The 26,841-nt window shown below is 44.2% G+C and overlaps 2 protein-coding genes across 6 annotated transcripts in view; both read left to right on the forward strand.

The window, feature by feature from the left end:
- The window catches only part of GTF2H3 (general transcription factor IIH subunit 3), a 31,392-nt gene extending 24,965 nt beyond the window's left edge, over nucleotides 1-6,427 (forward strand). For all 3 annotated transcript variants that reach the window (XM_050748118.1, XM_050748119.1, XM_050748120.1), the window contains 4 exons: nucleotides 2,972-3,040; nucleotides 3,256-3,391; nucleotides 3,510-3,546; nucleotides 3,630-6,427. In XM_050748118.1, the coding sequence (XP_050604075.1) occupies nucleotides 2,972-3,040; nucleotides 3,256-3,391; nucleotides 3,510-3,546; nucleotides 3,630-3,699 (312 nt within the window). In that variant the 3' untranslated portion in view covers nucleotides 3,700-6,427. The remainder of the gene's footprint in view (nucleotides 1-2,971; nucleotides 3,041-3,255; nucleotides 3,392-3,509; nucleotides 3,547-3,629) is intronic.
- An 8,902-nt stretch (nucleotides 6,428-15,329) lies between these two features.
- TCTN2 (tectonic family member 2) overlaps nucleotides 15,330-26,841 on the forward strand; it is a 37,830-nt gene continuing 26,318 nt past the window's right edge. The window contains exons 1-5 of one of the 3 annotated variants that reach the window (XM_050747974.1): nucleotides 15,330-15,531; nucleotides 15,715-15,822; nucleotides 16,256-16,332; nucleotides 17,827-18,022; nucleotides 23,448-23,548. In XM_050747974.1, the coding sequence (XP_050603931.1) occupies nucleotides 15,450-15,531; nucleotides 15,715-15,822; nucleotides 16,256-16,332; nucleotides 17,827-18,022; nucleotides 23,448-23,548 (564 nt within the window). In that variant the 5' untranslated portion in view covers nucleotides 15,330-15,449. The remainder of the gene's footprint in view (nucleotides 15,532-15,714; nucleotides 15,823-16,255; nucleotides 16,333-17,826; nucleotides 18,023-23,447; nucleotides 23,549-26,841) is intronic. The other 2 variants (XM_050747975.1, XM_050747976.1) reach the window with 2 other exon arrangements.

Genomic DNA, 26,841 nt, shown 5'->3' on the forward strand with positions numbered 1-26,841 from the left:
ACCTAACTCTTCCTTGTCTCTTCTCTTCCCTCCTTTCATAACCATGAGCAAATCCTGTTCATTCCGCCTTTAAAATATATCCTGGCTGAGGCCCGGCACGGTGGCTCACACCTGTAATCCCAGCACTTTGGGAGGCTGAGGTGGGCGATCACAAGGTCAGGAGATCGAGACCATCCTGGCTAACACGGTGAAACCCTGTCTCTACTAAAAATACAAAAAATTAGCCGGGCGTGGTGGCAGGTGCCTGTAGTCCCAGCTACTCGGGAGGCTGAGGCAGGAGAATGACGTGAACCCAGGAGGCGGAGCTTACATGAGCCGAGATTGCACCACTGCACTCCAGCTTGGGCGACAGAGCGAGACTCTATCTCAAAAAAAAAAAAAAATATATATATATGTGTGTGTGTGTATATATATATGTATGTGTATATATATATCCTGGCTGAGCTTAGGAGTTCGAAGCTGCAGTCAGCTATGATCATGCCACTGCACTCCAGGGAAACCCTGTCTCCCTTTTTTAAAAAAATAAATAAATGTTGAAAGTTGGTTCTCAGAACAGCTGTCAGAATGAAGCTTTCAAAATACAAGGTTGGTACAAAAGTAATTGCGGTTTTTGCCCTTTTTTTTTTTTTAAGCAGTAAACACCGCAATTACTTTTGCACCAACCTAATATAAATTAGAACCCGTTGCTCACTTGCTTAAAACCCCCCCATGGCCTATTATCACACGTCGACTAAAACCCAGAGTCAGGGCCTGCCAGGGCCTTCCGGATGCTGCTTGCTGAGGCTCCTGGGAAGCTTTTGCCCGGTGTCTTCCACACTCTCCCTGTTCAGTCTGGCCCCACCGCCCTGCCCCGTTGCTGTTGTCTGAAACAGGCCTGCTTCAGCCAGAGGGGCGATGCACTTGCCGTTCTCTCTGCTTGCAAGCTCTTCCCGCAGGTATTTGCATGGCCTACTCCCTGCCTGCCTTCAGGTCTCTGCTTCTGTGTCACCTCCTCAGAGAAGCCTTCCCTGACCACCATTGTTAGTGTTACTCCCGCTCCCCTTAGCCTACTTTATTTTTCTTCATAGAAATGATCATAACCTATAACATCATTTGTGCATTTACTTACCTGATTTACTCTCTGCCTTCTCCACTAGAATGTTAACTTCACGAGGATGGACTCTGTGATGTTTATTGCTGTAACCCTGCACGGTGCTCTAAAACAGTTGTTAAATGTGTAAATGAATCTAACAGACCAACTGAACCAGGACGGTACTTTCAGAGGAGCCTCAAGGTCCTAGGATCAGAGCTAGGGTTTTCAGTGTAAACCGAAGCACTGCCGTGTCAAAGCGAGAAAGCTGTGTTTATCAAATGAATAGATGAGTGATTGTTGGGAAAAACCATGAACATGGACAGGAAACCTTAGTGTCAGCAACCAGGAGAGCGCGAGTGTTTTGTGCCTTTGGAAAACTCTGAAGATAGCAAAAGCTTAGAAAAAGAGGACCAAATTCAAAAGAGTGTTATTTTTATTTTATTTTATTTTGAGACAGGGTCTTGCCCTTGCCCTGGCTGGAATGCAGTGGCGTGATCATGGCTCACTGCAGCCTCATCTTCCCCAGCTCAAGTGATCCTCCCACTCAGTCTCCTGAGTATCTGGGATCATTGGCATGTACTACAGTGCCTGGCTAATTTTGTAGTTTTTTGAGACGGAGTTTCGCTCTTGTTGCCCAGGCTGGAGTGCAATGGTGTGATCTTGGCTCACTGAAACCCCAACTCCTGGGTTCCAGCGATTCTCCTGCCTTAGCCTCCCAAGCAGCTGGGATTACAGGTGCCCGCCACTACACCCAGCTAATTTTTGTATTTTTAGTAGAGACGGGATTTTACCCTGTTGGCTAGGCTGGTATTGAACTGCTGACCTCAAGTGATCTGCTGCCTTGACCTCCCAAAGTGCTGAGATTACAGGGATGAGCCACCGCGCCTGGCCTAATTTTTTAAATTTGTTGTAGAGACGGGGTTTCATTATGTTGTTCAGGCTGGTCTCGAATTCCTGGGCTCAAACAGTCCTGAAGCCTTGGCCTCCCAAAGTGATAAGATTACAGGCATGAGCCACTGCACCTAGACAAAAAGTGTTATTTCTTAAAGAGAACAGAATAAAGCCATCTCACAGTTTCTTTTTACATAATAAAATTAACAAAATACAATGAAAACAAATCTCATGAAAATTAAAAATTTTTGTGCTTCCAAGGTAAAAAGACAACTGGGAGAGATATTTGCACATGATGTATCTGATAAAGGGACTAATATTCTGATTATATAAAGAACTCTTAAAATTCAAAAATAAGACAAATAACTCACTTCAAAGTAGGTCAAGGATTTGAACAGATATCTCTCCAAAGATCTGCAAATGGCCAAGAAGCACATGAAAAGATGCTTAATATCGTTACTGACCAGGGAAGTGTAAGTCAAAACCGCAATGAGCTATTACTTCACTCCACTAGGACAGCTGTTATCCAAAAGTCAGCTAATAATAAGTGTTGGTGAGGATATAGAGAAGTTGGATCCCTCCTATAGTGCTGCTGGAAATGTAAAATGGTATAGCCACTTCAGGAAACAGTTCACAACTTCCTGGAAAAGTTAAACATAGAATTACCATGTGACTGGCGAAACCCCGTCTCTACTAAAAATACAAAAATTAGCCGGGCGTGGTGGCGCATGCCTGTAATTCCAGCTACTTGGGAGGCTAAGGCAGGAGAATCGCTTGAACCCGGAAGCAGAGGTTGGAGTTAGCCGAGATTGTGCCACTGTACTCCAGCCTGGGCAACAGAGCAAGACTCTGTCAAAATAATAAAAATAAATAATAATAATAATAATAATCTGCGGTGTCATATCCTCCTCTGATTTTGTAGACCTGAGGCATTGCTGGTGAGAATCCCATTCCTCTGGAAACCCTAGGTAAGTGTGAGTTTGGCAGCAAGCCCTCTGTGTCTTGCAGGCTTGTGACATCACAGGAGGACTGTACCTGAAGGTGCCTCAGATGCCCTCCCTTCTGCAGTATTTGCTGGTAAGGAGACAGCAGTGGTGACCCTGATGCCTGTAGGGAAGGATGACCTCTGTGTCCTGGGAAAGGAATGGAAGCAGGATGGCTGGTGCTAGTACTCGGGAGAAAGCAATAAATGCAGGCGTTGGGGTTCCAAGGCCTAGAAGGGTGGGGCTTCACGTTATTTTTTTCCCATTTTTTAAATAAAAGTTTCTTTTGTTTGTTTGTTTGTTTTACAGTGGGTGTTTCTTCCCGATCAAGATCAGAGATCTCAGTTAATCCTCCCACCCCCAGTTCATGTTGACTACAGGGCTGCTTGCTTCTGTCATCGAAATCTCATTGAAATTGGTTATGTCTGTTCTGTGTGTTTGTCAAGTAAGTTCATGTACCTAGTTTTTCTTTTTTTTCTATGTTTGGGGGCAGGAAAACAGTTTCTCAACTGTATTGTTTTTTCAGCCACCCCATTGTTTCTTTTTTTTTTTTTAATTTACAGTATTCTGCAATTTCAGCCCCATTTGCACTACGTGCGAGTAAGTATCTTTGAGATTGTGTGGGTGGCTAATACTTCACAGCTCTAGAATATTGAAAAATGTTTTCCTCTCTGTAATTTCAGGACAGCCTTTAAGATTTCTCTGCCTCCAGTACTGAAAGCCAAGAAAAAGAAACTGAAAGTGTCTGCCTGAGGATAAAATACTTTCTCCATCTTTTAGAGCTGTTAATAGAAATTACATAGCAGATTCTTTGTTGGGAAGACTAAAAAAAATAAAGATAGATATAGGATAATTTTTAATGTAGTGACCTTACAGAAAATATTTCCCAAACATTCTTTTTATCCTGTGCTTCCGGAGGACTGATTTGTTTGAGGGAGCCATTCTATGCAATATATCCTAAAATATTCTGTGACTGGTTGCTGTCCAGAAAGGGGCAAGAAAGCACATGTTTGTGGCTTTCTTTTTTTTAACGGGATGACTGTTAGTCAAAGTCAGCTTGTCATGATTGATCATAGGCTTTCTAACCTACTACCTGAATCCAGGTCCTCGTTGTGAAATGCATGGCATGGGAAATTTGAACGTAGCTTTGTAAAAGGACTATTTGTAGAGTAATGGCATTAATCAACACAGAACGTCTTATTTGAATCAACAGTTACCTGTGATCGTCATGTAAATAAAATTCTTGTTGTTTAAATTGAGATAGCCTCAGATATTTGCAGATATTTACTTTTTGTCTGATATCAGTACATATTTGGACAAAGTCGTCTAAACAATAGTTTGTCACCAAATAACTACAAAATCTCATTTTAAATGAGTAAGGAGAACATGTGAAGTAGCAAATTTTCTTCAAAATAGTTGTGGGAAGAGCTTATATGTGAAAGCTTATGACTGGTTTTGAGGGAGAACTTACTGGGGAAAATGGACTCTGCTAAGTATGGTTTTCAGATAGAATTCTTTCCTTTTTTAATGGGGGAAAAATCCACATTAATATTGAAACTGCACCTGTAATCCCAGCACTTTGGGAGGCTGAGGCCAGAGGATTGCTTGAGCCCAGGAGTTCGAGAGCAGCCTGGGCAACCAAGTGAGAAGACCCCATCTCTACGAAAAGTTTAAGTGTATTTATAGAAACTGTTCTCTAGAAACTGTGGACTGAATCCCGAAAATGTTTGTAAGTTCAAAAGCAAAACTATTTGTAATTTCAACAACAAAAAGTGTATTTTTCTATGTAATCTTGAAATTATTAAAAGTCCTTTTAGTTTCTAGCACATATTTGTACAAAGACTTTAAGGAATGGTGGCTGAGTTATTTTGTTTTTTTTAAATGTTTACTGACAAGGCCGGGCATGGTAGCTCACCCCTGTAATCCTAGCACTTTGGGAGGCCAAGGCGGGCAGATCACAAGGTCAGGTGTTCGAGACCAGCCTGGCCAGTATGGTGAACCTCTGTCTCTACTAAAAATACAAAAATTAGCCAGGCAAGGTAGCAGCCACCTGTAGTTCCAGCTACTCGGGAGGCTGAGGCAGGAGAATTGCTTGAACCCGCGAGGCAGAGGTTGCAGTGAGCCAAGATAGTGCCTCTGCACTCCAGCCTGGGTGACAGAGCGAGACTTTGTATCAAAAAAGAAAGGCTGGGCACCGTGGCTCACACCTGTAATCCTAGCTAGGAGGCCGAGGTGGGCGGATCAGGAGGTCAGGAGATTGAGACCATCCTGGCTAACACGGTGAAACCCCGTCTCTACTAAAAATACAAAAAAAAATCAGCTGGGCGTGGTGGTGGGCGCCTGTAGTCCCAGCTACTTGGAGGCTGAGGCAGGAGAATGGCGTGAACCCGGGAGGTGAAGCTTGCAGAGATCTGAGATTGCGCCACTGCACTCCAGCCTGGGCGACAGAAGGAGACTCCGTCTCAACCAAAAAAAAAAAAAAAAAAACCAGCCTGACTAACATGATGAAACCCCTTCTCTACTAAAAATACAAAAATTAGCCGGGCGTGGTGACACGTGCCTGTACAAATCCCAGCTACTCAGGAGGCTGAGGCAGGAGAATCGCTTGAACCTTGGAGGTAGAGGTTGCAGTGAGCCGAGATCGAGCTACTGCACTCCAGCCTGGGCGACAGAGGGAGACTCCATCTCAAAAGAAACAAACAAAAAAGTGTACTTACAGCCAGGCGCCTTGGCTCACGCCTGTAATCCCAGCACTTTGAGAGGCCAAGGCGGGTGGATCACCTGAAGTCAGGAGTTTGAGACCATCCTGCCCAACATGGTGAAACCCTGTCTCTACTAAAAATACAAAAATTAGCTGGGTGTGGTGGCAGGTGCCTGTAATCCCAGCTACTCGGGAGGCTGAGGCAGGAGAATCCCTTGAACCCAGGAGGCAGAGGTTGCAGTGAACCAAGATCAAGATCACGCCATTGCACTCTATCCTGGGCGACAAGAACGAAACTCTGTCTCAAAAAAAAAAAAAAAAAATGTGTACTGACAAAACCCATTGTGTGCAAAACTGTGTGTGTAACTAAGATTTTAATTTTCTCTTTATACAGGCGGAGTCATATTTAAATAATTTGATATTTGCTTAATTTCAGATAGATTTTGTATTCTGGATTTGTGTCTTTGTTAACAAATATACAGACTTTGGTGCTCACTTTGCAAATGTTTGTTAATCCTTGAGTTTGAGAACCTGTCTTTTAAAAATAGTACTTAATATTTCATATACTAATTAAGTGTAATGGAAATCACAATTTTAAGTCTAGGATATAAAGTATTATATATCTAAAAGAGATATACTTTCAAGCAAGCTAGCAAGACTTTTATTATTTTTTATTTGAAATGTCTTATACGTTCAGTTAGTTCTGTTTAACTTGTTTTTAACTGTTGCCCTTATGAGTTATTTTATATAAATTTTTACAATAAAATAATTTGATTTTCATATTTGGTTGAATTATTTCCTTTCATTCATTATTTATCTCATGCTCATTCAACTCTTCTTCAAATGTGTGCTTTTAAACTGCATTTGGTCAAATGCCAGACAATTTTTTATTCAACTCTGAAGAACTTTAATTTCAAATCTTAGTCTGCGTGCAGTGGCTCACGCCTGTAATCCCAACACTTTAGGAGGCTGAGGCGGGAGGATCACTTAAGCCTAGGAGTTCAAGACCAGCCTGGGCAGCATGGCAAAACCCCGTCTCTACAAAAAATATAAAAATTAGCCAGATGTGGTGGTGCATGCCTGTAGTCCCAGCTACTCTGGTGGCTAAGGTGGGAGGATCACTTGAGTCCAAGAGGCGCAGGTTACAATGAGCCATGATCATGCTACTGAACTCCAGCCTGGATGACAGAGTGAGACCCTGTCTCTAAATAAATAAATGCAAATGATTTTTGTATGTTGATTTTGTATCCTGCTACTTTACTAATTTTATCAGTTCTAATAGTTTTTTGGTGGCGTCTAGGTTTTTTCAGATATAAGATTGTATCGGGCCGGGCGCGGTGGCTCAAGCCTGTAATCCCAGCACTTTGGGAGGCCGAGACGGGTGGATCACGAGGTCAGGAGATCGAGACCATCCTGGCTAACACGGTGAAACCCCGTCTCTACTAAAAAATACAAAAAAACTAGCCGGGCGAGGTGGCGGGCGCCTGTAGTCCCAGCTACTCGGGAGGCTGGGGCAGGAGAATGGCCTAAACCCGGGAGGCGGAGCTTGCAGTGAGCTGAGATCCGGCCACTGCACTCCAGCCTGGGCGACAGAGTGAGACTCCGTCTCAAAAAAAAAAAAAAAAAAAAAAAAGATTGTATTGTCTGCAAACAAGGATAATTTTACTTTTTCCTTTTTAATTTGAATACCTTTTATGTCTTTCTCATGACTGATTGCTCTAGCTAGGACTTTCAGCACTATGTTGAATACCAGTGGTGAAAGTGGGCATCTTTATCGTGTTCCAGAATTCAGAGGAAAGGTTTTCCGTTTTTTCCCTGTTCAGTATGATACTAGCTGTGGGTCTGTTATATGTGGCTTTTTTTTGTGTGTGTTGAAGTATGTTCCTTCTATACCCATTTTTTTGAGAGTTTTTTTTTTATCATGAAAGGATGTTGAATTTTATCAAATGCTTTTTGAGCATCCATTGAAATGATCAGATGACTTTTGTTCTTCCTTTGGTTGACATGATGTATCACATTGATTGATTTGCCTGTGTTGAACCATCCTGTTGAACCATCCTTGCATCCCTGGAATGAATCCTACTGGGTCATGATGAATGAATTTTTTTTTTTTTTTTTTTTTGGGACAGAGTTTCGCTCTTGTTGCCCAGGCTGGAGTGCAATGGGGTGATAACAGCTCACTGCAACCTCTGCCTCCCGGGTTCAAGCGATTTTCCCACCTAAGCCTCCCAAGTAGCTGGGATTACAGGGGCCTGCCACCATGCCCAGCTAATTTTTTTGGATTTTTAATAGAGACTGGGTTTCACCATGCTGGCCAGGCTGGTCTTGAACTCCTGACTTCAGATGATCCACCCGCCTTGGCCTCCACAAGTGCTGGGATTACAGGTGTGAGTCACTACACCTGGCTGAAGTACCTATTTTTTTTTTTTTTTTTTTTGTACTGAGACAGAATCTCGCTCTGTCACTCAAGCTGGAGTGCAGTGGCCTGATCTCGGTTCACTGCAGCCTCTGCCACCTGGATTAAAGCGATTCTCCTGCGTCAACCTCCTGCGTATCTGGGATTACAGGTGTGCACCACCATGCCCAGCTAATTTTTTTGTATTATTGGTAGAGATGGGGTTTCACCATATTGGCCAGGATGGTCTCGAACTCCTGACCTCAAGTGATCCACCCACCTCAGCCTCCCAAAGTGCTCGGATTACAGGTGTGAGCCACCATGCCCTGACTGAATGATATTTTTAATGTGTTGTTGAATTTTGTTTGCTGGTATTTTGTTGAGGATTTTGCATCAATGTTCATTGGAGACATTAGCCTGTAGTTTTGTTTTTGTTTTTGTTTTTTTGGTTTTTTTTTTTTTGAGACGGAGTCTTACTCTGTTACCCAGGCTGGAGTACAGTGGTACGATCTCTGCTCACTATAACCTCTGCTTCCCGGGTTCAAAGTGGTCCTCCCGCCTCAGCCTCCCAAGTAGCTGGGAGTACAAGCATGCGCCACTATGCCCGGCTAATTTCTGTATTTTTAGTAGAGAGGGTTTCGCCATGTTGGCTAGGCTGGTCCTGAACTCCTGACCTCAAGCGTCCACTGCCTCAGCCTCCCAAAGTGTCAGGATTACAGGCATGAGCCACTGCGCCCAGCTGGTTTTCCAGTTTATTGGCATATAGTTGCTCATAGTAGTCTCTAATGATCCTTTGAATTTCTGTGATATCAGTTGTAAGGTCTTTTTCATCTCTGATTTTACTTATTTGGGTCTTTTTTTTCTTAGTGTGGCTAAAGGTTTGTCAATTTTGTTCTTTTCAAAAAACCAGCTTTTCATTTTGTTGATCTTCTGAATTTTTTAAATTGCAATTTCATTTATTTCTGCTCTTGCTCTTTATTATTTCTTTTCTTTTTGAGACGGAGTCTTGCTCTGTTGCCCAGGCTGGAGTGCAGTGGCACAATCCCAGCTCACTGCAACCTCCGCCTCCCGGGTTCAAGTGATTCTCCTGCCTCAGCCTCCCAAGTAGCTGGAACTAAAGGCATGCGCCACCATGCCTGGCTAATTTTTGTATTTTTATTAGAGATGGGGTTTCACCATGTTGGTCAGGTTGGTTATGAACTCCTGACCTCAGGTGATCCACCTGCCTCAGCCTCCCAAAGTGCTAGGATTATAGGCGTGAGCCACCTTATTATTTCTTTTCTAATACTAACTTTGGGTTTGGTTTGCTCTTTTCTAGTTCTTCAAAAAGCATCATTTGGTTGTTTATTTGAAGTTTTTCTACTTTTTTGATAAAGGTACTTATTGCTCTAAGGTCTCCTCTTAGTACTGCTTTTCCTGTATTCCATCGGTTTTGGTATGTTGTTTTTCCACTTTTGTATGTTTCAAGGAGTTTTTAAATTTTCCCTCTTAATGGCCGGGCCCAGTGGCTCACACCTGTAATCCCAACACTTTGGGAGGTCGAGGTGGGCGGATCACGAGGTCAAAAGAACGAGACCATCCTGGCCAACATGGTGAAACACTGTCTCTAGTAGAAATACAAAAAAAAATAGCTGGGCGTGGTGGCATGCGCCTGTAGGCCCAGCTACTTGGGAGGCTGAGGCAGGAGAATTGTTTGAACCTGGGAGGCGGAGGTTGCAGTGAGCTGAGATTGCTCCACTGCAATCCAGCCTGGTGACAGAGCAAGACTCTGTCTCAAGAAAAAAAAAAAAAACCCTCTTAATTTCTTCATTGATCCACTGATCATTCAGAAACATACTGTTTAATTTCCTTGTGTTTGTATACTTTCCAAAGTTCCTCTTGTTATTGATTTCTGGTTTTATTCCATTGTGATCAGAAAAGATGCTTGATCTGGGGCTGGGTGTGGTGGCTCATGCCTGTAATCCCTGCACTTTGGGAAACCGACGTGGGTGGATCACCTAAGGTTAGGAGTTCAAGACCAGCGTGCCTAACATGGTGAAACCCTGTCTCTACTAAAAAATATAAAAATTAGCTGGGTGTGGTGGTGCACACCTGTAATCCTAGCTACTCAGGAGGCTGAGGCAGGAGAATCACTTGAACCCGGGAAGGCAGAGGTTGCAGTGAGCTAAGATCATGCCATTGGACGCCAGCTTGGGGGACAAGAGTGAGACTCCATCTCAAGGAAAAAAAAAACAAAACTATGCTTGGTCTGATTTTTTTTTTTTTGTAAAGACTTGTTTTGTGACCTAACATACGATCTATTCTTGACAATGATTCATGTGCTTAGAAGAATGTGTATTCTATAGCCATTAGATGAAATGTGCCATAAATATCTATTAGGTCCATTTGGTCTATAGTGCAAATTAGGTCTCACATTTCCTTGTTGATTTTCTGTCTGGATAATCTGTCCAATGCTGAAAGTGAGAGGCTGAAGTCTGCAACTGTTATCGTACTGGGGTCTCTCTCTTTCTTTAGCCCTAATAATATTTGCTTTATATATCTGAGTGCTTCAATATTGGGTGCATATATGTTTACACTAGTTATATTCTCTTGCTGAGCCCTTTATCATTATATAATGACCTTCTTTACCACTTTTTTTTTTTTTTTTTGAGACAGAGTCTCACGCTGTCACCTAGGCTGGTGTGCAGTGGCATGATCTCGGCTCATTGCAACCTCCACCTCCCAGGTTCTAGTGATTCTCCCGCCTCAGTCTCCCGAGTAGCTGGGATTACAGGCATGTGCTACTATACCTGGCTAATTTTTTGAGACGGAGTCTCACTCTGTCGCCCAGGCTGGAGTGCAGTGGCGCGATCTCAGCTCACTGCAAGTTCTGCCTCCTGGGTTCATGCCATTCTGCTGCCTCAGCTTCCCTAGTAGCTGGGACTACAGGTGTGCACCACCACACCCAGCTAAATTTTTTTTTGTATTTTTAGTAGAGACGGGGTTTCACCATATTGGCCCAGCTGGTCTCAAACTCCTGACCTCGTGATCTGCCCGCCTCATCCTCCCAAAGTGCTGGGATTACAGGTGTGAGCCACCACACCCAATCTTAAAATCTATTTTATCTGATAAAAGTATATAGCTACTTTTGCTCTTTTTTGGTTTCCATTAGAATATCTTTTTCCATCCCTTTATTTTTAGTCTATGTGTGTCTTTATAGGTGAAGAGTTTCTTATAGGCAGCTAATCATTACGTCTTTTTTTATGTGTGTATCCATTCAGCCACTCTACGTCTTTTGATTGGAGAGTTTAGTCCATTTACATTCAATGTTATTGATAAGTAAGGACTTACTACTGCCATTTTGTTATTTGTCTTCTGATCTCCCCTTCCTCCCTTCTTTCCATCTTCCTTTTTATGAAAGTGATTTTCTCTGATGGTATGTTTTAATTTCTTGCTTTATATTTTTGTGTATCTGTTGTAGGCTTTTTGATATGAGTTTAGCATGAGGCTTGCGAATACCATCTTATAACCCATTATTTTAAACTGATGATAACTTTGATTGCAAAAACAAGCAGAGAAAACTAATACTTTGTACTTTAACTTCATCCCTCTGATTTTTAACTTTGTATTGTTTCTACAATATTTGTATCTTATTATACTATGTCTTAAAAAGCTGTAGCTATTATTTTTTATAGGTTTGCCTTTTAGTCTACTACTCAAGATATGAATAGTTTACATATTTGTAGAGGTACCATCTTGGTGATCTTGGGTGAGATCTTGGAGAATTCCCTGGATCACCGTTAGCAGTGTGAGTCTGTACAGGTCTGCAGCAATCGATTCTTGCCTCCTTGGAGGAAAGAATTTGGCCAAGCAGCATAAGGCAGAGTGAGAGACCAAGGCAAATTTTAGAGCAGGGGTAAACGTTTATTAAAATGTTTTAGAGCAGGAACGAAAGGAAGTAAAATACACTTGGAAGAGGGCCAAGCGGGCGACTGGAGAGATTCAAGTGCCTGGTCTGACCCTTCACTTGGGGTTTCTATACATTAGCATGGTTCTGAGGTTTGTGCCCTCCCTTGGTTTTTCCTTGGGGTGGGCTGTCTGCATGTCAGCGGCCTGCCAGCACTTGGGAGGGGCCGCATGTGCAAAGTGTTCACTGAAGTTGTGTGCATGCTCATTTGAGGCATTTTCCTTTACCAGTCGAGTGTTCCCAGAGGAAGGTTATATACCAGTTAAACTCTGCCATGTTGCCTCTTACTATGTGTGCATGAGCCTGTTTGCCCAACTCCTGAGATCTTATCGGGAAGCTGCTGATGATCAGCTTCAGGTGTTTTCTATCTTTTTTTGAGATGGATGGAGTCTCACTCTGTTGCCCAGGCTGGAGTACAGTAGTGTGATCTCAGCTCACTGCAACATCTGCCCCCTGGGTTCAAGCGATTCTCCTGCCTCCGCCTCCCGAGTAGCTAGGAGTAAAGGTGCATGGCACCACGCCCAGCTAATTTTTTGTATTTTTTGGTAGAGATGGGTTTCTCTGTGTTGCCCAGGCTGGTCTTGAACTCCTGGCCCCAAGTGATCCATTGCCTTCACCACCCAAAGTGCAGGGATTACAGGTGTGAGCCACCAAGCCTGGCCCAGAAATGTTTTCTTTTGGGAGGATTTATCTCATAATTTTTATCACTTGGCCATGCCAACTTAATTTGCAGATTAATTCCCCCCAAAGACAGATGGGGAATAACAGAAATATTTAAGTGTTTGACAGCTTCCTCCTGGTAACGTTCTCCTAGGCTTTATGCCAAGATGTCAAGAGAGGTACACATTTTGCGTCTTCCAGAGAGGAGCTGAGGTACAGGGGAAAGTTTCATTCTCATATTACAACTGTAGCCACCCACAATTTTTCAAGGAGTGTAAGAAAAAGGTAATGCCCAGTGTCAGGCCCTTATAAAGCCTCAACTTTCCGAATCCTTTCACCATGTTAGATTTGCTGATCAATGAATATGTAACTGAACATTAAGAGTAATAATGGGCGGTGGCTCATGCCTGTAATCCCAGCACTTTGGGAGGCCGAGACGGGCGGATCACAAGGTCAGGAGATCGAGACCATCCTGGCTAACACGGTGAAATCCCATCTCTACTAAAAATACAAAAAATTAGCCGGGTGTGTGGTGGGCGCCTGTAGTCCCAGCTACTTGGGAGGCTGAGGGAGGAGAATGGCGTGAACCCGGGAGGCGGAGCTTGCAGTGAGCTGAGATCATGCCACTGCACTCCAGCCTGGGCAACAGAGTGAGACTCCGTCTCAAAAAAAAAAAAAAAAAAAAAAAAGAGTAATAATGGGGCTGAGTGCGGTGGCCCACACCTGTAATCCCAGCACTTTTGGAGGCCAAGGCAGGAAAATCACTTGAGCCCAAGAGTTTGAGACCAGCCTGGGCAACATGGTGAAACCCCATCTCTACAAAAAATACAAAAATTAGCTGGGTGTCGTGGCGTATTCCCAGCTACCTGGGAGGCTGAGGTGGGAGGATCAGCCGAGCCCAGAAGTTTGAGGATGCAGTGAGCTATGATTATGCCACTGTACCATTCCAGCCTGGGTGACAGACAGAGTGAGACCCTGTCTCAAAAAAATCAAATAAAAATAAATAAATAAAAAGTAATAATGGCAAACATTGATTTGGCATTTACCATCAGTCAGTCACAGTGCTGAACACCATGACTGTCCCAGCTAAAGGACACACCACCCCTCTGATACTGAACAAGTACGTGATCATTAACTGAGTGCTTACTATATGCCAGACATTGGCTTAACCTCATTAGACATGTTACTTCATTTCATCCTCACACAATCCCCAGGGAAGGATTATCATCATCCCTTTTTTATAGATGAGGAAGCTGAAGCTTAGGGAGGTCGACTTGCCCAAAGTCACTTAACAGCTGAGAATATCTGTGGAGGGAAGGCGGAATCCCACGCCAGGCAGCCTGACCTCAGAACCTGCACTCTCAGCCCCCAAGCCGTGACAATGCTTGAAATGTTCTGAGGCTACTGAAAGAAGAAAAACAATTTTTTTTTCCAGACAGAATTTTGATTCTTTCACATCTGTCCTATTGTTGGACGAAACCTCTTGTGTGTTCTGTGATTGGATCTGCTTTCAGAGTGCTGAGAGCTCTGTGCGTGGGAGAAAATCTTCAAAAACCTAGGAGAATGATAATAAAAAACAATAGTGGTAATAAATGATAATAAATGATAAATGATAATAATTATAAAAATATAAATGTAAATTTTATAAAATTATAAAGTAAAAAATTTATAAAATATGTTTATATTTATATAAAATATACATACATATTTATAAGATAAAATATAAATACATATTTATTTTATAAGATACATAAATAAATAAATATTATGTATATATTTTTGAGACAGAGTCTGGCTCTGTGGCTGAGGCTTGAGTGCAGTGGTGAGAAAACGGCTCACTGCAACCTCCGCCTCCCAGATTCAAGCGATTCTTCTGCCTCAGCCTCCTGAGTAGTTGGGATTATAGGCGCATGCCGACACGCCCGGCTAATTTTTTGTATTTTTCCTAGAGACAGGGTTTCACCATGTTGGTCAGGCTGGTCTCAAACTCCTGACCTTGTGATCCGCCCGCCTCGGCCTCCCAAAGTGCTGGGATTACAGGCAGGAGCCACCGCACCCGGCCTATATATATTTTATATGTATCAAGTATGTATATTTGAGATATACATATAAAACAAAGTATATATATTTTGTAAATATATATTTTATAAAAACATAAGATATAAATAATGCATAATAAATGATGGTAAAGATAATAATAATAAAAACAGCGCTGCAGTCCCATCCCCTTTTTGTACTCACCCCCTAAAAATCCCTATAAAAATCAAGTTTATTAAGGAGCAAATTCCATCCTTTTTATTTAGAAGCCAGTGTCTATAGGCTCGCTCTTGGGTTGGATTAATTCCAGGGTAGAGGAAAACTCCAGTTTTTGAGCTGGAAACGCACCCCTGCTTTTCAGGACTTTTTAATTTTGATTTTTTCAATTTTTATTTTAGGCCCAGGGATTCATGTACAGGTTGCTATATAGGTAAATTGCGTGTCACGGGGGTTGGGTGCACAGATTGTTCCGTCACCCAGGTACTAAGTGGAGCACCGGATGGTAGTTTTTCCGCCCTCACTTTCCCCACGAGTCAAGCAGCAAAAATGCGAGGCCTTGTGGGCGGGGCCGGGGTGCCCGCTCTTGCCACTGGTCCAATCACAGCACGGCGCTCCGCCTGGGCGGTCACCGATTGGTGGTTGCCATAGCTCCGGGCGTTCGCTTGACAAGATGGCGGCTGTGGGGCGGTGTTTTAGTGTCTGAGTCCTTCTCGGGTTCTAAGGCGGGCGCGGTTCTGCTGGGCCCGGCCCGCGAGGTCTAAGGCATGGGCTTCCAGTCTCCGGCCGCTCTTCTTTTGAGGCTTCTCCTTCTGCAGGGCGTCCTGAGGCTGGTGTGGGGGGACCTGGGTGTGTACGGCGCGGCAGGGACCTTGGTGGGCCGGGGCTAAGGGGACTGGGCGTTAAAAGGGCCAACCTGGACTCTCCCGGGAGTTTCGGGAGTCGAGACCGCCAAAGGAAGCCGCCACACACACCTTAGGCGGTGACTCTTCCACTGCTAATCCCTCCTTATCCCCTTTCCTTCCCGCCTAGCTTTCATCCCTCCTTTTATCCGAATGTCCGGCCCTGCGGTCAGCGCATCCCTGGTCGGAGACACCGAGGGCGTGACCGTGTCCCTGACCGTGCTGCAGGACGAGGCGGGTAAAGTCTGGCCCTTATTTTGGGAAGGGTGGGGGTTGGACTGGATCCAGACCTCCCAGGGAGCCTGGCGAGGTGGCATCCTTTGGGCCCCCTGCCTCTCTGTTCTCTGTAAAGTCGCATGGGGAGAAAAGGATCGGGGCGCTGCTGTAGGCCAGAGAGGACAGACGGACAGGTTCGAAGAAAGCTTGAAATAATAATGGCTAGCATTCATTGAACTAACATCGTGCATCATCCCATTTTCCTTGTAAGAGCAGTAATATCTTTTCATCCCCTTTGACCAGTGAAGAAACAAATTCAGAGAGGTTGTCACTGTCCCAGTATCAAGCAGCTTGTAAAGGGCCCAATCTTGGGCTGTAATGTGAGTCCATCCTAGGCAGTCTGACTCGAGCTGATGGGCCGTGCTGCCTTTGCGTGCTGGTCTTCTCTTCTTTAGGAATATTGCCAGTTCCGACGTGTGGAGTGCTGAGCAATGAGACGGAAGACTGGAGTGTGACTGTGACCCCTGGCGCGGTAAGGCAGAAGTAAACCTTCTCTGTAGCCTGTGAAGAGGCCCCCAGCTAGGGTTTCTGCACTGCTCTCTTTATTTGACAAGGCATAGCTTTCTCCATGCTCTGAACAATCATGAAATTGTGGGCTGTTGGATCTGGTAGACACTTAGCCAGCCCACGGTTCCTTACCCTGGGGTTAGGAGTCCTTGGATGCATTTTAGGGGGTCTGTGAACTCTGTGAAATTGTGTGTAAAGTTCTGTTTGTATGTGTATTTTTCTGATGAGAGGGTCATCAGTTTCCTTCAGATCATCAAATGGGTCAATGATTCAAAAAAGCTTTATGCCAGGCATTGTGGCTCAAGCCTGTACTCGTAGCACTTTGGGAGGTTGATGCGGGAGGATTGCTTGAGCCCAGGAGTTCCAGACCAGCCTGTAACATAGCGAGACCCTGTCTCTACAAAACAATTTTTTAAAAATTAGGTGGGTGTGATGGCGGATACCTATAGTCCCAGGTACTTGGAGTGGGGTGGGGGAGCTGAGGCAGGAGGATTATTTGAGCCCAGGAGTTCAGGACTGCAGAGAGCTATGATCATACCACTGCACTTCATCCAGCCTGGGCAACAGAGCAAGACCCTGTCTCTTAAAAAAAATAAAAAAATAAAAAAAAGCTGGCCAGGCACGGTGGCCCATGCCTGTAATCCTAGCACTTTGGGAGGCCGAGGAGGGCGAATCATCTGAGGTCAGGAGTTCAAGGCCAGTCTGGCCAACATGGTGAAACCGATCTCTACTAAAAATACAAAAATTAGCTGGGCGTGATGGCGGCTGCCTGTCATCCCAGCTACTTTGGAGGCTGAGGCAGGAGAATCACTTGAACCTGGGAAGCAGAGGTTGCAGTGAACTGAGATCACACCACTGCACTCCAACCTGGGTGACAATCAAGACTCCGTCTCAAAAAAAAAAAAAGCTTCATAACCACTGATCTTGCCCAACTCTAGGCTTGTGTATAAGGATACTCAAACCTGGAGAGATTAAGCATCTTCTGTTTAGTAAGTGTTTATTGGGTACCTAGTATATGCAACATTAATTCTGGAGATAAAAGAATGACAAAGACAAACTCTGTTTGTACCCCAGGAATGAACATGTACATGTCTAAAGTCATTCTGGGATAAACTGAGGATTGTTTTCATTGACTTTTGTGTATTTACTCTTCCACTGATAGGATGATAAAGAAGCTAAAAAGGTACACAGTAAACTGAGTTTATTTATCAGATTTGTGTTTAGCTTTTTCTAAGTATCCCAAAGTTGTTTGCTTTTATGTTAAGGAGTAGGAATCAGGGCTTGCATGTTACCATAGGTTTATGGGGTGGAACTGAAGATAACTGTGTCATCTTTGTATACATTTCCCTTTTATAAAATGAACAGAGGTCGATGTGTGCTTTTATTGTGTTTTCCATTATGTATTCTTATAGACCCTGTTTTGAGTCACTTAAAAAATACAGCAATCTTTTCCTTTCAGAAGGTGTTGGAAGTGACAGTAAGGTGGAAGAGAGGTCTGGACTGGTGTTCCTCCAATGAGACAGATTCCTTCGCAGAGTCCCCCTGTATCCTCCAAACCCTTCTGGTTTCAGCATCTCGTAATTCACCCTGTTTAGCACATCTACTCATTCAAGTGGAAATTTATGCCAACTCTTCTCTGACCCATAATGCCTCAGGCAAGTGAAGTCTTTGACTGTGAAAACTTTGCTGTTGGTCCCAACTACTTAGGAGGATGAGGTAGGAGGATGGCTTGAGCCTGGGAGGTTGATGCTACAGTAAGCTATGATCACGCCACTGCGTTCCAGCGAGGGCAACACAGCGAGACCCTGTCTCAAAAAAAAAAAAAAAAAGAAAAGAAAAGAAAAATTTGTGTCAAGCTTACCTGTTTGATTGTAAGTATATGCCATGCAATTTGTAAAGTATACTTCACTTGAGTCTGTCTTGCCTTCCTAAACTTATTTTTCTTTAGTTTTCTTTTAAAAATTTTCATTTTGTACTATTTTATGTAACATTTATTTGATCTTGCTCTACTGCTCTATTATTTGCTTCTTTGTAAGCCACCTTGAATCCTTTTTGGGAGAAGGTGAAATTTGTTTATGTACCTTGATTCTTTTTTGTTTGTTTGTTTGTTTTTTTTGGAGACGGAGTCTCACTCTGTCGCCAGGCTGGAGTGCAGTGTTGTGATCTCGGCTTACTGCAACCTCCACCTCCTGGGCTCAAGCGATTCTCCTGCCTCAGCCTCCCAAGTAGCTGGGACTACAGGTGTGCGCCACCACGCCCAGCTAATTTTTGTACTTTTAGTAGAGATGGGGTTTCAGAATGTTGGCTGGGATGGTCTCGATCTCCTGATCTTGTGATCTGCCCACCTTGGCCTCCCAAAGTGCTGGGATTACAGGCATGAGCCAACCGTGCTGGCGCATGCATTGATTCTCATGACTGCATCTTAAGAAGAAGAAAGGAAGGGTGGCCAGACACAGTGGCTCCCAGCCTGTTATCCCAGTGCTTTGGGAGGCCAAGGCGGGGGAATTTCTTGAGCCCAGGAGTTCAAGACCAACCTGGGCAACATAGCAGATACTGTCTCTATAAAAAAATTTAAAAAGTTAGCTGGGTATGGTGGTGCCCGCCTGTAGTCCTAGCTACTAGGGAGGCTGAGGTGGGAGGATTGCTTGAGCATAGGAGTTTGAGGTTGATGAAGTTTACATCATTTCCAGCTTTTTTTTTTTTTTTTTTTTTGAGACGGAGTCTTGCTCTGTCACCCAGGCTGGAGTGCAGTGGCCGGATCTCAGCTCACTGCAAGCTCCGCCTCCCGGGTTTACGCCATTCTCCTGCCTCAGCCTCCCGAGTAGCTGGGACTACAGGCGCCCGCCACCTCGCCTGGCTATTTTTTTGTATTTTTTAGTAGAGACGGGGTTTTACTGTGTTAGCCGGGATCGTCTCTCGATCTCCTGACCTCGTGATCCGCCCGTCTCGGCCTCCCAAAGTGCTGGGATTACAGGCTTGAGCCACCGCGCCCGGCCAGCTTTTTTTTTTTTTAAGTTTTTTTTTTATTTTCATTTCTTTTAGAGACAGGGTCTCACTCTGTCACCCAGACTGGAGCTAGAGTGCAAGGGCATGATCCTGGCTCACTGCAGCCTCAACCTTACTGGTTCAGGTGATCCTTCTGCCACAGCCTCTATAGTAGCTGGGGCTACCGGCGTGCACTACCACACCTGGCTAGTTTTTACATTTTTTGTAGAGACAGGGTCTCACTATGTTAGCCAGGCTGGTTTTGAACTCCTGGGCCCAGGCAATCGTCCCGCCACGGCCTCCTGAAGTGCTGGGATTACAGGCAGGAGCCACCGCACCTGGCCTGTTCCCAGCTTTTGATGCTACAGCAAAGATCATTATGCCCATGTACATGAATCTTTGGACGTGAGAAAATGGTTTTGTGTTAATCTCCGTCTCACATGATGTTAGTGTTCTTAAACCAAAAGAACCTTCAACTAGATGTGCCCAGAGGGCTCTGCTGTCATGAGTGCTACCGCCATGTCCCCTGTCCCCTGTGGCAAACTCTGACATCTCTTGCCTTTATGGCCACGTGGCATGGAGGGAGAAGCATTCCAGACTTGAGTAGCAAAAGTCTGTTCACTGGAGACTCCTTTACTGCCACTTCTCTTATTACATCCCTAACTGTGGTCCTCCTTGTGCTTCCGGAAGTTTAGGATGATAAGACGAGTTTTGACAGCTCCCTTCAGCAGACTACTGTGCCCTCAGTGTACTTGCATGGAAAGGCCTCCAAGATGAATGAAGTGAAAAAAGCAACTGCAGATGGCTGCCTGCAGCCTGCTATCTTTTGCATAAAGGAGGCAGAAATGAAAACATTTGCATAAAGAAATTCTGGAAGGATGTTGGAGAAGCTAATCATGTTCTACCAAGTTGGAGGGTGATGTGGGAACGGGAAAGGGCTGACAGTGAGGACTTTTTAAATATGCTTTTGATTTTTTGGAACCTTGCAAATGTGTTACCTACTTAAAAGTTTTAAATTTTTCTATGGCTTAAAATTAAAAACAAAGCCAAAAAGAAGTATTCAATGACAAAAAAACAAAAAACAAAAAACAAGCCCCAAAACAACAGGAGGGGTTCATGATAGCTGCACTGTTCAAAGCACTGACTTTTTTCCTTTGAGAAATATGCTTGAGGCTGGGTGGTAGCTCATGCCTGTAATCCCAACACTTTTAGAGGCCAAGGCGTGCAGACCACTTGAGCCTAGGTGTTCAAGACCAGCCCGGGCAATGTGGCAAAACCCCGTCTCTACAAACAAATACGACAATTAGCTGTGTGTGGCAGTGGGTGCCTGTAGCCCTAGCTATGAGGGAGGTTGAGGTCGGGGGATTGCTTGAGCCCAGGAGGTGGAGGTTGCAGTGAGCCAAGATTGCTCCATGTACTCCAGCCTGGTTGACAGAGCAAGACCCTGTCTCAAAAAAAAAAAAAAAAAAAAAAAAAAGGAAAATATATTTAGGTAATATTTTAGAATACCAAACCTAGAAAATTGAACATCTTTGTATATGAGTGATTGAATTGTCTCCTCTGACCCCATGAACGCATGAAAATTTTTTTTTTTTTTTTTTTTTTTTGAGACGGAGTCTCGCTCTGTCGCCCAGGCTGGAGTGCAGTGGCCGGATCTCAGCTCACTGCAAGCTCCGCCTCCCAGGTTTACGCCATTCTCCTGCCTCAGCCTCCCGAGTAGCTGGGACTACAGGCGCCTGCCACCTCGCCCGGCTAGTTTTTTGTATTATTTTTTTAGTAGAGACGGGGTTTCACGGTGTTAGCCAGGATGGTCTCGATCTCCTGACCTCGTGATCCGCCCGTCTTGGCCTCCCAAAGTGCTGGGATTACAGGCTTGAGCCACCGCGCCTGGCCGAAAAATTTTTTACCCAGCCAGCCAGCGATTAAAACTAGAAAAAGAATGGAAGCACAGACAGGAGGCATGTGTCATATCAAATAACAACGAAGCCAGTGAACAATGTAGAAAACATAAATCAACACACAAACATCTATTTGTGTAACACATAGTAAAACCCTATTCTAAAGTGCCTCGTGGCTGGGGGTGGTGGCTCATGCACTATTCCTGTAATTCCAGCACTTTGGGAAGCCAAGGTGGGAGGATCACTCAAGCCCAGGAGTTTGAGACCAGCATGGACAGCATAATGTTAGCTGAGCATGATGGTGCACATCTGTGGTCCCAGATACTTGGGAGGCTGAGGTGGGAGGATCACTTGAGCGCTGGGAGGTTGAGGCTGCAGTGAGCTGATTGTGCCACTGCACACTTCAGCCTGGGCAACAGAGTGAGACCCTGTCTCAAAAAAAAAATCAATTAATAGAGTGCCTTGCTTGTGTCACATGGGTTTGATAACACTGAGGGTCAGACCCTTACCGCTGTAACGTGGTCTGCGATGTGGACCTTCTTGTTCCGGATACCACTGATGTATCATTGACCTTCTGCTATGTTACAGCATGGAACAGATGGTTAGCTGTTCTTCAGATACTTCACCCATTGTGTCGTTAAAGTTAACTGTTATGTGGGGTTTAAACAAATAGTTGCTGCATGGTTTTCTAACGTGTAAAAGTAAAATTCAGCAGAATGAAACTTTTATCTGATAAATGATCCATGAGAAACCCAAAGCATTACTGCCACTGAATTCTGAGTTAGGAGGCTGAAGTGTCGTGTAACATTTCTTCTTCAAAGAGGAAAATAAGTACGGAAACCTGTAATATAGTGAAGAGTTATAAACAATAGGCCCTGCTGATGTTTACTTCTTTAGCATTTCTTATGTGTTTTCCCTTGTCTCCAGGTATATTATCCCCAAGTGCATCACCCCTGTCTTGAATTCCTGCGTCCTTTCCTGAGCTGCTTTCTCTGGCCTTGTCCCATTCACACCTGCCACCTTCTCCCTTGCACCACAGTGTTCCCCTATTCATCCGCCCCCTCTGTCTTCCACCTACAGTTCTCCAGTAGCCCCTCTTACCTGTACAAACTCTTTTTTTTTTTCTTTTAGTAGAGACGGGGTTTCTCCATGTTGGTCAGGCTGGTCTAAAACTCCTGACCTCAGGTGATCCACCCGCCTCGGCCTCCTGAAGTGCTGGGATTACAGGCATGAGCCACTGGGCCCGGCTGCCTGTACAAACTCTTATGTGTGTTTCAGGCTCAGCGCATTCTCTCTGCAAGTCTTCCTGACACCCAGCCTAAGCCACCTGCCCTCCCTGGGTTCCCATGACAGAGCTATTTCGGTGTTTACCCCTTTATGGTCACATGATCTCTTTATCTGTCTCCTCCCTCTGAGAATGCGAGTCCCTCAGGGAAGCTACTGTGTCTCACTGTATCATCCCTGCATAACCCAGCCCTCCATACTCTCCTGGTCAGACCACATTAGTCCCACCTGCACTATTGGGTACCACAGCCACGAGCCACGTCTGGACACTGGACAGTTGAAAGGGGATGGGTCTTAATTGAGATGTGCTGTAACTGTTAAATAGCCACCAGTTTTTGAGGACTTACTGTGAAACAAAGAATGTGGAATAGCTCATTCATAATTTTTATACTGATTGCCTGTTGCAATATTATGTTGGATGTGTTGGGTTCAGTGAAATATATTATTAAGTTAATTTTATCTGTTTCTTTTTTGTAGTCTGGGCTACTTTTTGTATTTTTATTAGAGACAGGGTTTCACTATGTTGGCCAGGCTGGTCTTGAACTCCTGACCTCAGGTGATCTGTCCACCTTGGCCTCCCAAAGTCCTGGGTTTACAGGTGTGAGCCACCCTGCCCAGCCTAAAATTAGTACATTATGTATATACTAACTTGTGACTCTTAGTCAATTGATTATCTTCCAGATCAACTATGACTTCTTTGGTTCATTGTAACTGGCGTATTTTCTTATATTTGGGTTTTTGTTGGAGTGGTAGATGTAGGCGTCATATATTTCATGGATTCCTTAATGTCGAATATTTGGTAATGATGATTTACAAAACAAGATAATTCAGCTTTCTTTTGAATGTTAAAAATGTGACCATGCTTTGTTGGAATGTTTCTTAGCTGAATTTTTCTGTTGTGTTTACTTTTCAGAGAACGTGACTGTCATTCCTAACCAGGTGTATCAGCCCCTTGGCCCTTGTCCTTGTAATTTAACAGCTGGGGCCTGTGATGTTCGCTGCTGCTGTGACCAGGTACGTTCTTTGGTTATTGGGCATAAAGGTTATGCTTCCTGTGAGAACACCAGCAGTTCCACCAACAGCTCTTTTTATTTTTTATTTTTCAAGATAGGATCTTGCTCTGTTGCCCAGGCTGGAGTATGGTAGTGCAATTATGGCTCACTGCAGCCTCGACCTCCTGGGCTCAAGTGATTTTCTTACCTCAGCCTCCTGAGTAGCTGGGACCACAGGCATTCACCATCACACCTAGCTAATTGTTTTGTATCTTTTGTAGAGGTGGGATTTTGCCATGTTGCTCAGGCTGGTCTCAAATTCCTGGGATCAAATAGTCCTCCTACCTTGGCCTCCCAAAACCAAAACTGAGTTTATGTTTTCTATTGCAAATTGTTTTCAAATTGAGTATTTTTTTAAAATTTCAAAGTTTTGACAGGCGCAGTGGCTCATGCCTGTAATCCTAGCACTTTGGGAGGCCGAGGTAGGCGGATAACCTGAGGTTGGGAGTTTGGGACCAGCCTGACCAACATGGAGAAACCCCATCTCTACTAAAAATACAAAATTAGCCAGGCGTAGTGGCATGCGCCTGTAATCCCAGCTACTCAGGAGGTTGAGGCAGGAGATTGCTTGAACCAGGGAGGCGGAGGTTGCAGTGAGCCGAGATTGTGCCATTGCACTCCAGCCTGGGCAACAAGAGCGAAACCCCATTTCAAAAAAATAAATCACACAACTTTTGAGTAAAAATTTTTTTTTTTTTTGAGATGGCCTCCCAAAGTGCTGCAATTATCGGCATGAGCCACCGCGCCCGGCTTTATTTTTTTTCTTTTAGCCTTACAGTGGGTACAACATATAAACTGAGTATTTTGGGTTTTTTCTTTTTTTTTTTTTTTTTTTTTTTTTTTTTTTTTTTTTTTTTTTGAGACGGAGTCTTGCTCTGCCGCCCAGGCTGGAGTGCAGTGGCCGGATCTCAGCTCACTGCAAGCTCCGCCTCCCGGGTTTACGCCATTCTCCTGCCTCAGCCTCCCGAGTAGCTGGGACTACAGGCGCCCGCCACCTCGCCCGGCTAGTTTTTTGTATTTTTTAGTAGAGACGGGGTTTCACCATGTTAGCCAGGATGGTCTCGATCTCCCGAACTCGTGATCCGCCCGTCTCGGCCTCCCAAAGTGCTGGGATTACAGGCTTGAGCCACCGCGCCCGGCCAGTGGGTTTTTTCTTTCTTTTTTTTTTGAGACAGAGTCTTGCTCTGTTGCCCACGCTGGAGTGCAGTGACATGATCTCAGGTCACTGCAACCTCCACCTCCTGGATTCAAGTGATTCTTGTGCCTCAGCCTCCCGATTAGCTGGAACTACAGGTGTGCGCCACCACACCTGGCTAATTTTTATATTTTTAGCAGAGACAGGGTTTCCACTGTCTCTACTAAATGTTGGCCAGGCAGGTCTTGAACTCCTGACCTCAGGTGATCTGCCCGCCTTGGCCTCCCAAAGTGCTGGGATTACAGGAGTGAGCCACTGCACCAGGCCTAAATTGAGTATTTTCTTATCTGGCATTGTCAGTCTAGTTTTTGGAAGAAGAAAAGAATATCTCTTTGGATAAAATCATGATTATGAAGATCATACTGAGGGGATGGTTTTAATATTATTTATTTAGAAGCCTTTAAGAAAATATAAAAACAGAAAGAACAGGCCTGGTGAAGTGGCTCATGCCTGTAATCCCAGCACTTTGGGAGGCCGACGTGGGTGGATCGCTTGAGTTCAGGAGTTGGATACCAGCCTGGGCAACATGGCAAAACCCCATCTCTACAAAAATTAGCTGGGCATGGTAGTGCAGGCCTGTAGTGCCAGCTCGGGAGGCTGAGCTGAGAGGATTGCTTGAGCCCAGGAGGTCAAGGCTGGAATGAGCTGTGATCACACCACTGCATTTCAGCCTAGACGACAGAGCAAGACTCTGTCTCAAAAAAAAAAAAAAAAAAAAAAAAAAAGAAAAGAAAAGAAAAGAAAAAAGAACACGGTTTTTCAGTGATTTTTAGTAAATTTACACAGTTGTACAACCATCACCACAATCTAACTTGAGAACATTTCTACCACCCCAGAAAGAAATCGTGTGTCCCTGTAGCCGTTCCTATCTCCATCCTTCATCCAGGCCACTGTGAATCTGCCTCTGTCTCCATGAATTTGTCCATTTTGGACATTGCACATATATGGAATCATGCAATATGTGGTCTTCAGTGACTTTCTTCTTGCACTTAGCATGATGCTTTTAAGGTTCTTTTGCCTTATAGCAGCTGTCACCACTTCATTCATTTTTGGTGGTTGAATCCTATTCCGTTGTATGGATATATCACGTATTTCTTATCTATTTATTGGCTAATGGACATTTGGGTTGTTTCTGTTTTTTGGCCTTTATGAATAGTGCTGCTATGAACATTTGTGGACAGGTTTTTGTGTGAACATGTTTCCATTTCTCTTGGGGATCTATATAGTAGAGTTGCTGGGTTGCATTGTTATTGTACGTTTAACCTTTTGAGGAACTAGTTTCTGAAGCAGTTGCACCATTTTAAATTCTCATCAGCAATGTATGTGGGTTACAGTTTCTCTATATCCTCACCAACACTTGTTATTATTTGTCTTTTTGGTTATAGCCATGCAAGTAAGTGTGAACTGATATTTCTTCATGATTTTCTTTTTTTTAAAATTTTTTTTTTAGACAGGGGCTTGCCCTGTCGCCCAGGATAGAATGCAGTGGTGCAATCACAGCTTACTGCAGCCTCAACCTCGCAGGCTCAAGTGATTCTCTTACCTCGGCTTCCCAGGTAGCTGGAACTACAGGTGCACACCACCACACTTAGCTAATTTGTGTGTTTTTTTTGTGAAGGTGGGGTCTTGCTGTGTTGCCTAGGCTGGTCTAGAATTCCTGGGCTCAAGCAATCCTCTGACCTCAACCTCCCAAAATGCTGGGATTACAGGCATGAGCCACCATGCCCCGCCCTCATTGTGATTTTGATTTGTATTTCTCTAGTGGCAAATGATGTAGAAGATCTTTTCATGTGCTTATGGGATATTTGTATATTTTCTTTGGAGAAATGTCTGTTTATACCCTTCACCCATGTTTTAAATTGGGCTGTCTTTTTGTTGAATTGTAAGAGGGTTCACTATATATTCTGGATCCTAGTTTGCCAAGACCAGCTCGGTCAGGGAGACCCTAACCCAGTGGCGCTAGAGGAATTAAAGACACACAGGAATAGCAGAGGTGTGAAGTGGGAAATCAGAAATCTCACAGTCTTCAGAGCTGAGAGCCTTGAACAGAGTTTTACCCA

Source organism: Macaca thibetana, chromosome 11 (assembly GCF_024542745.1).
Source record: "Macaca thibetana thibetana isolate TM-01 chromosome 11, ASM2454274v1, whole genome shotgun sequence".
Classification (NCBI taxonomy): Eukaryota; Metazoa; Chordata; class Mammalia; order Primates; family Cercopithecidae; genus Macaca; species Macaca thibetana.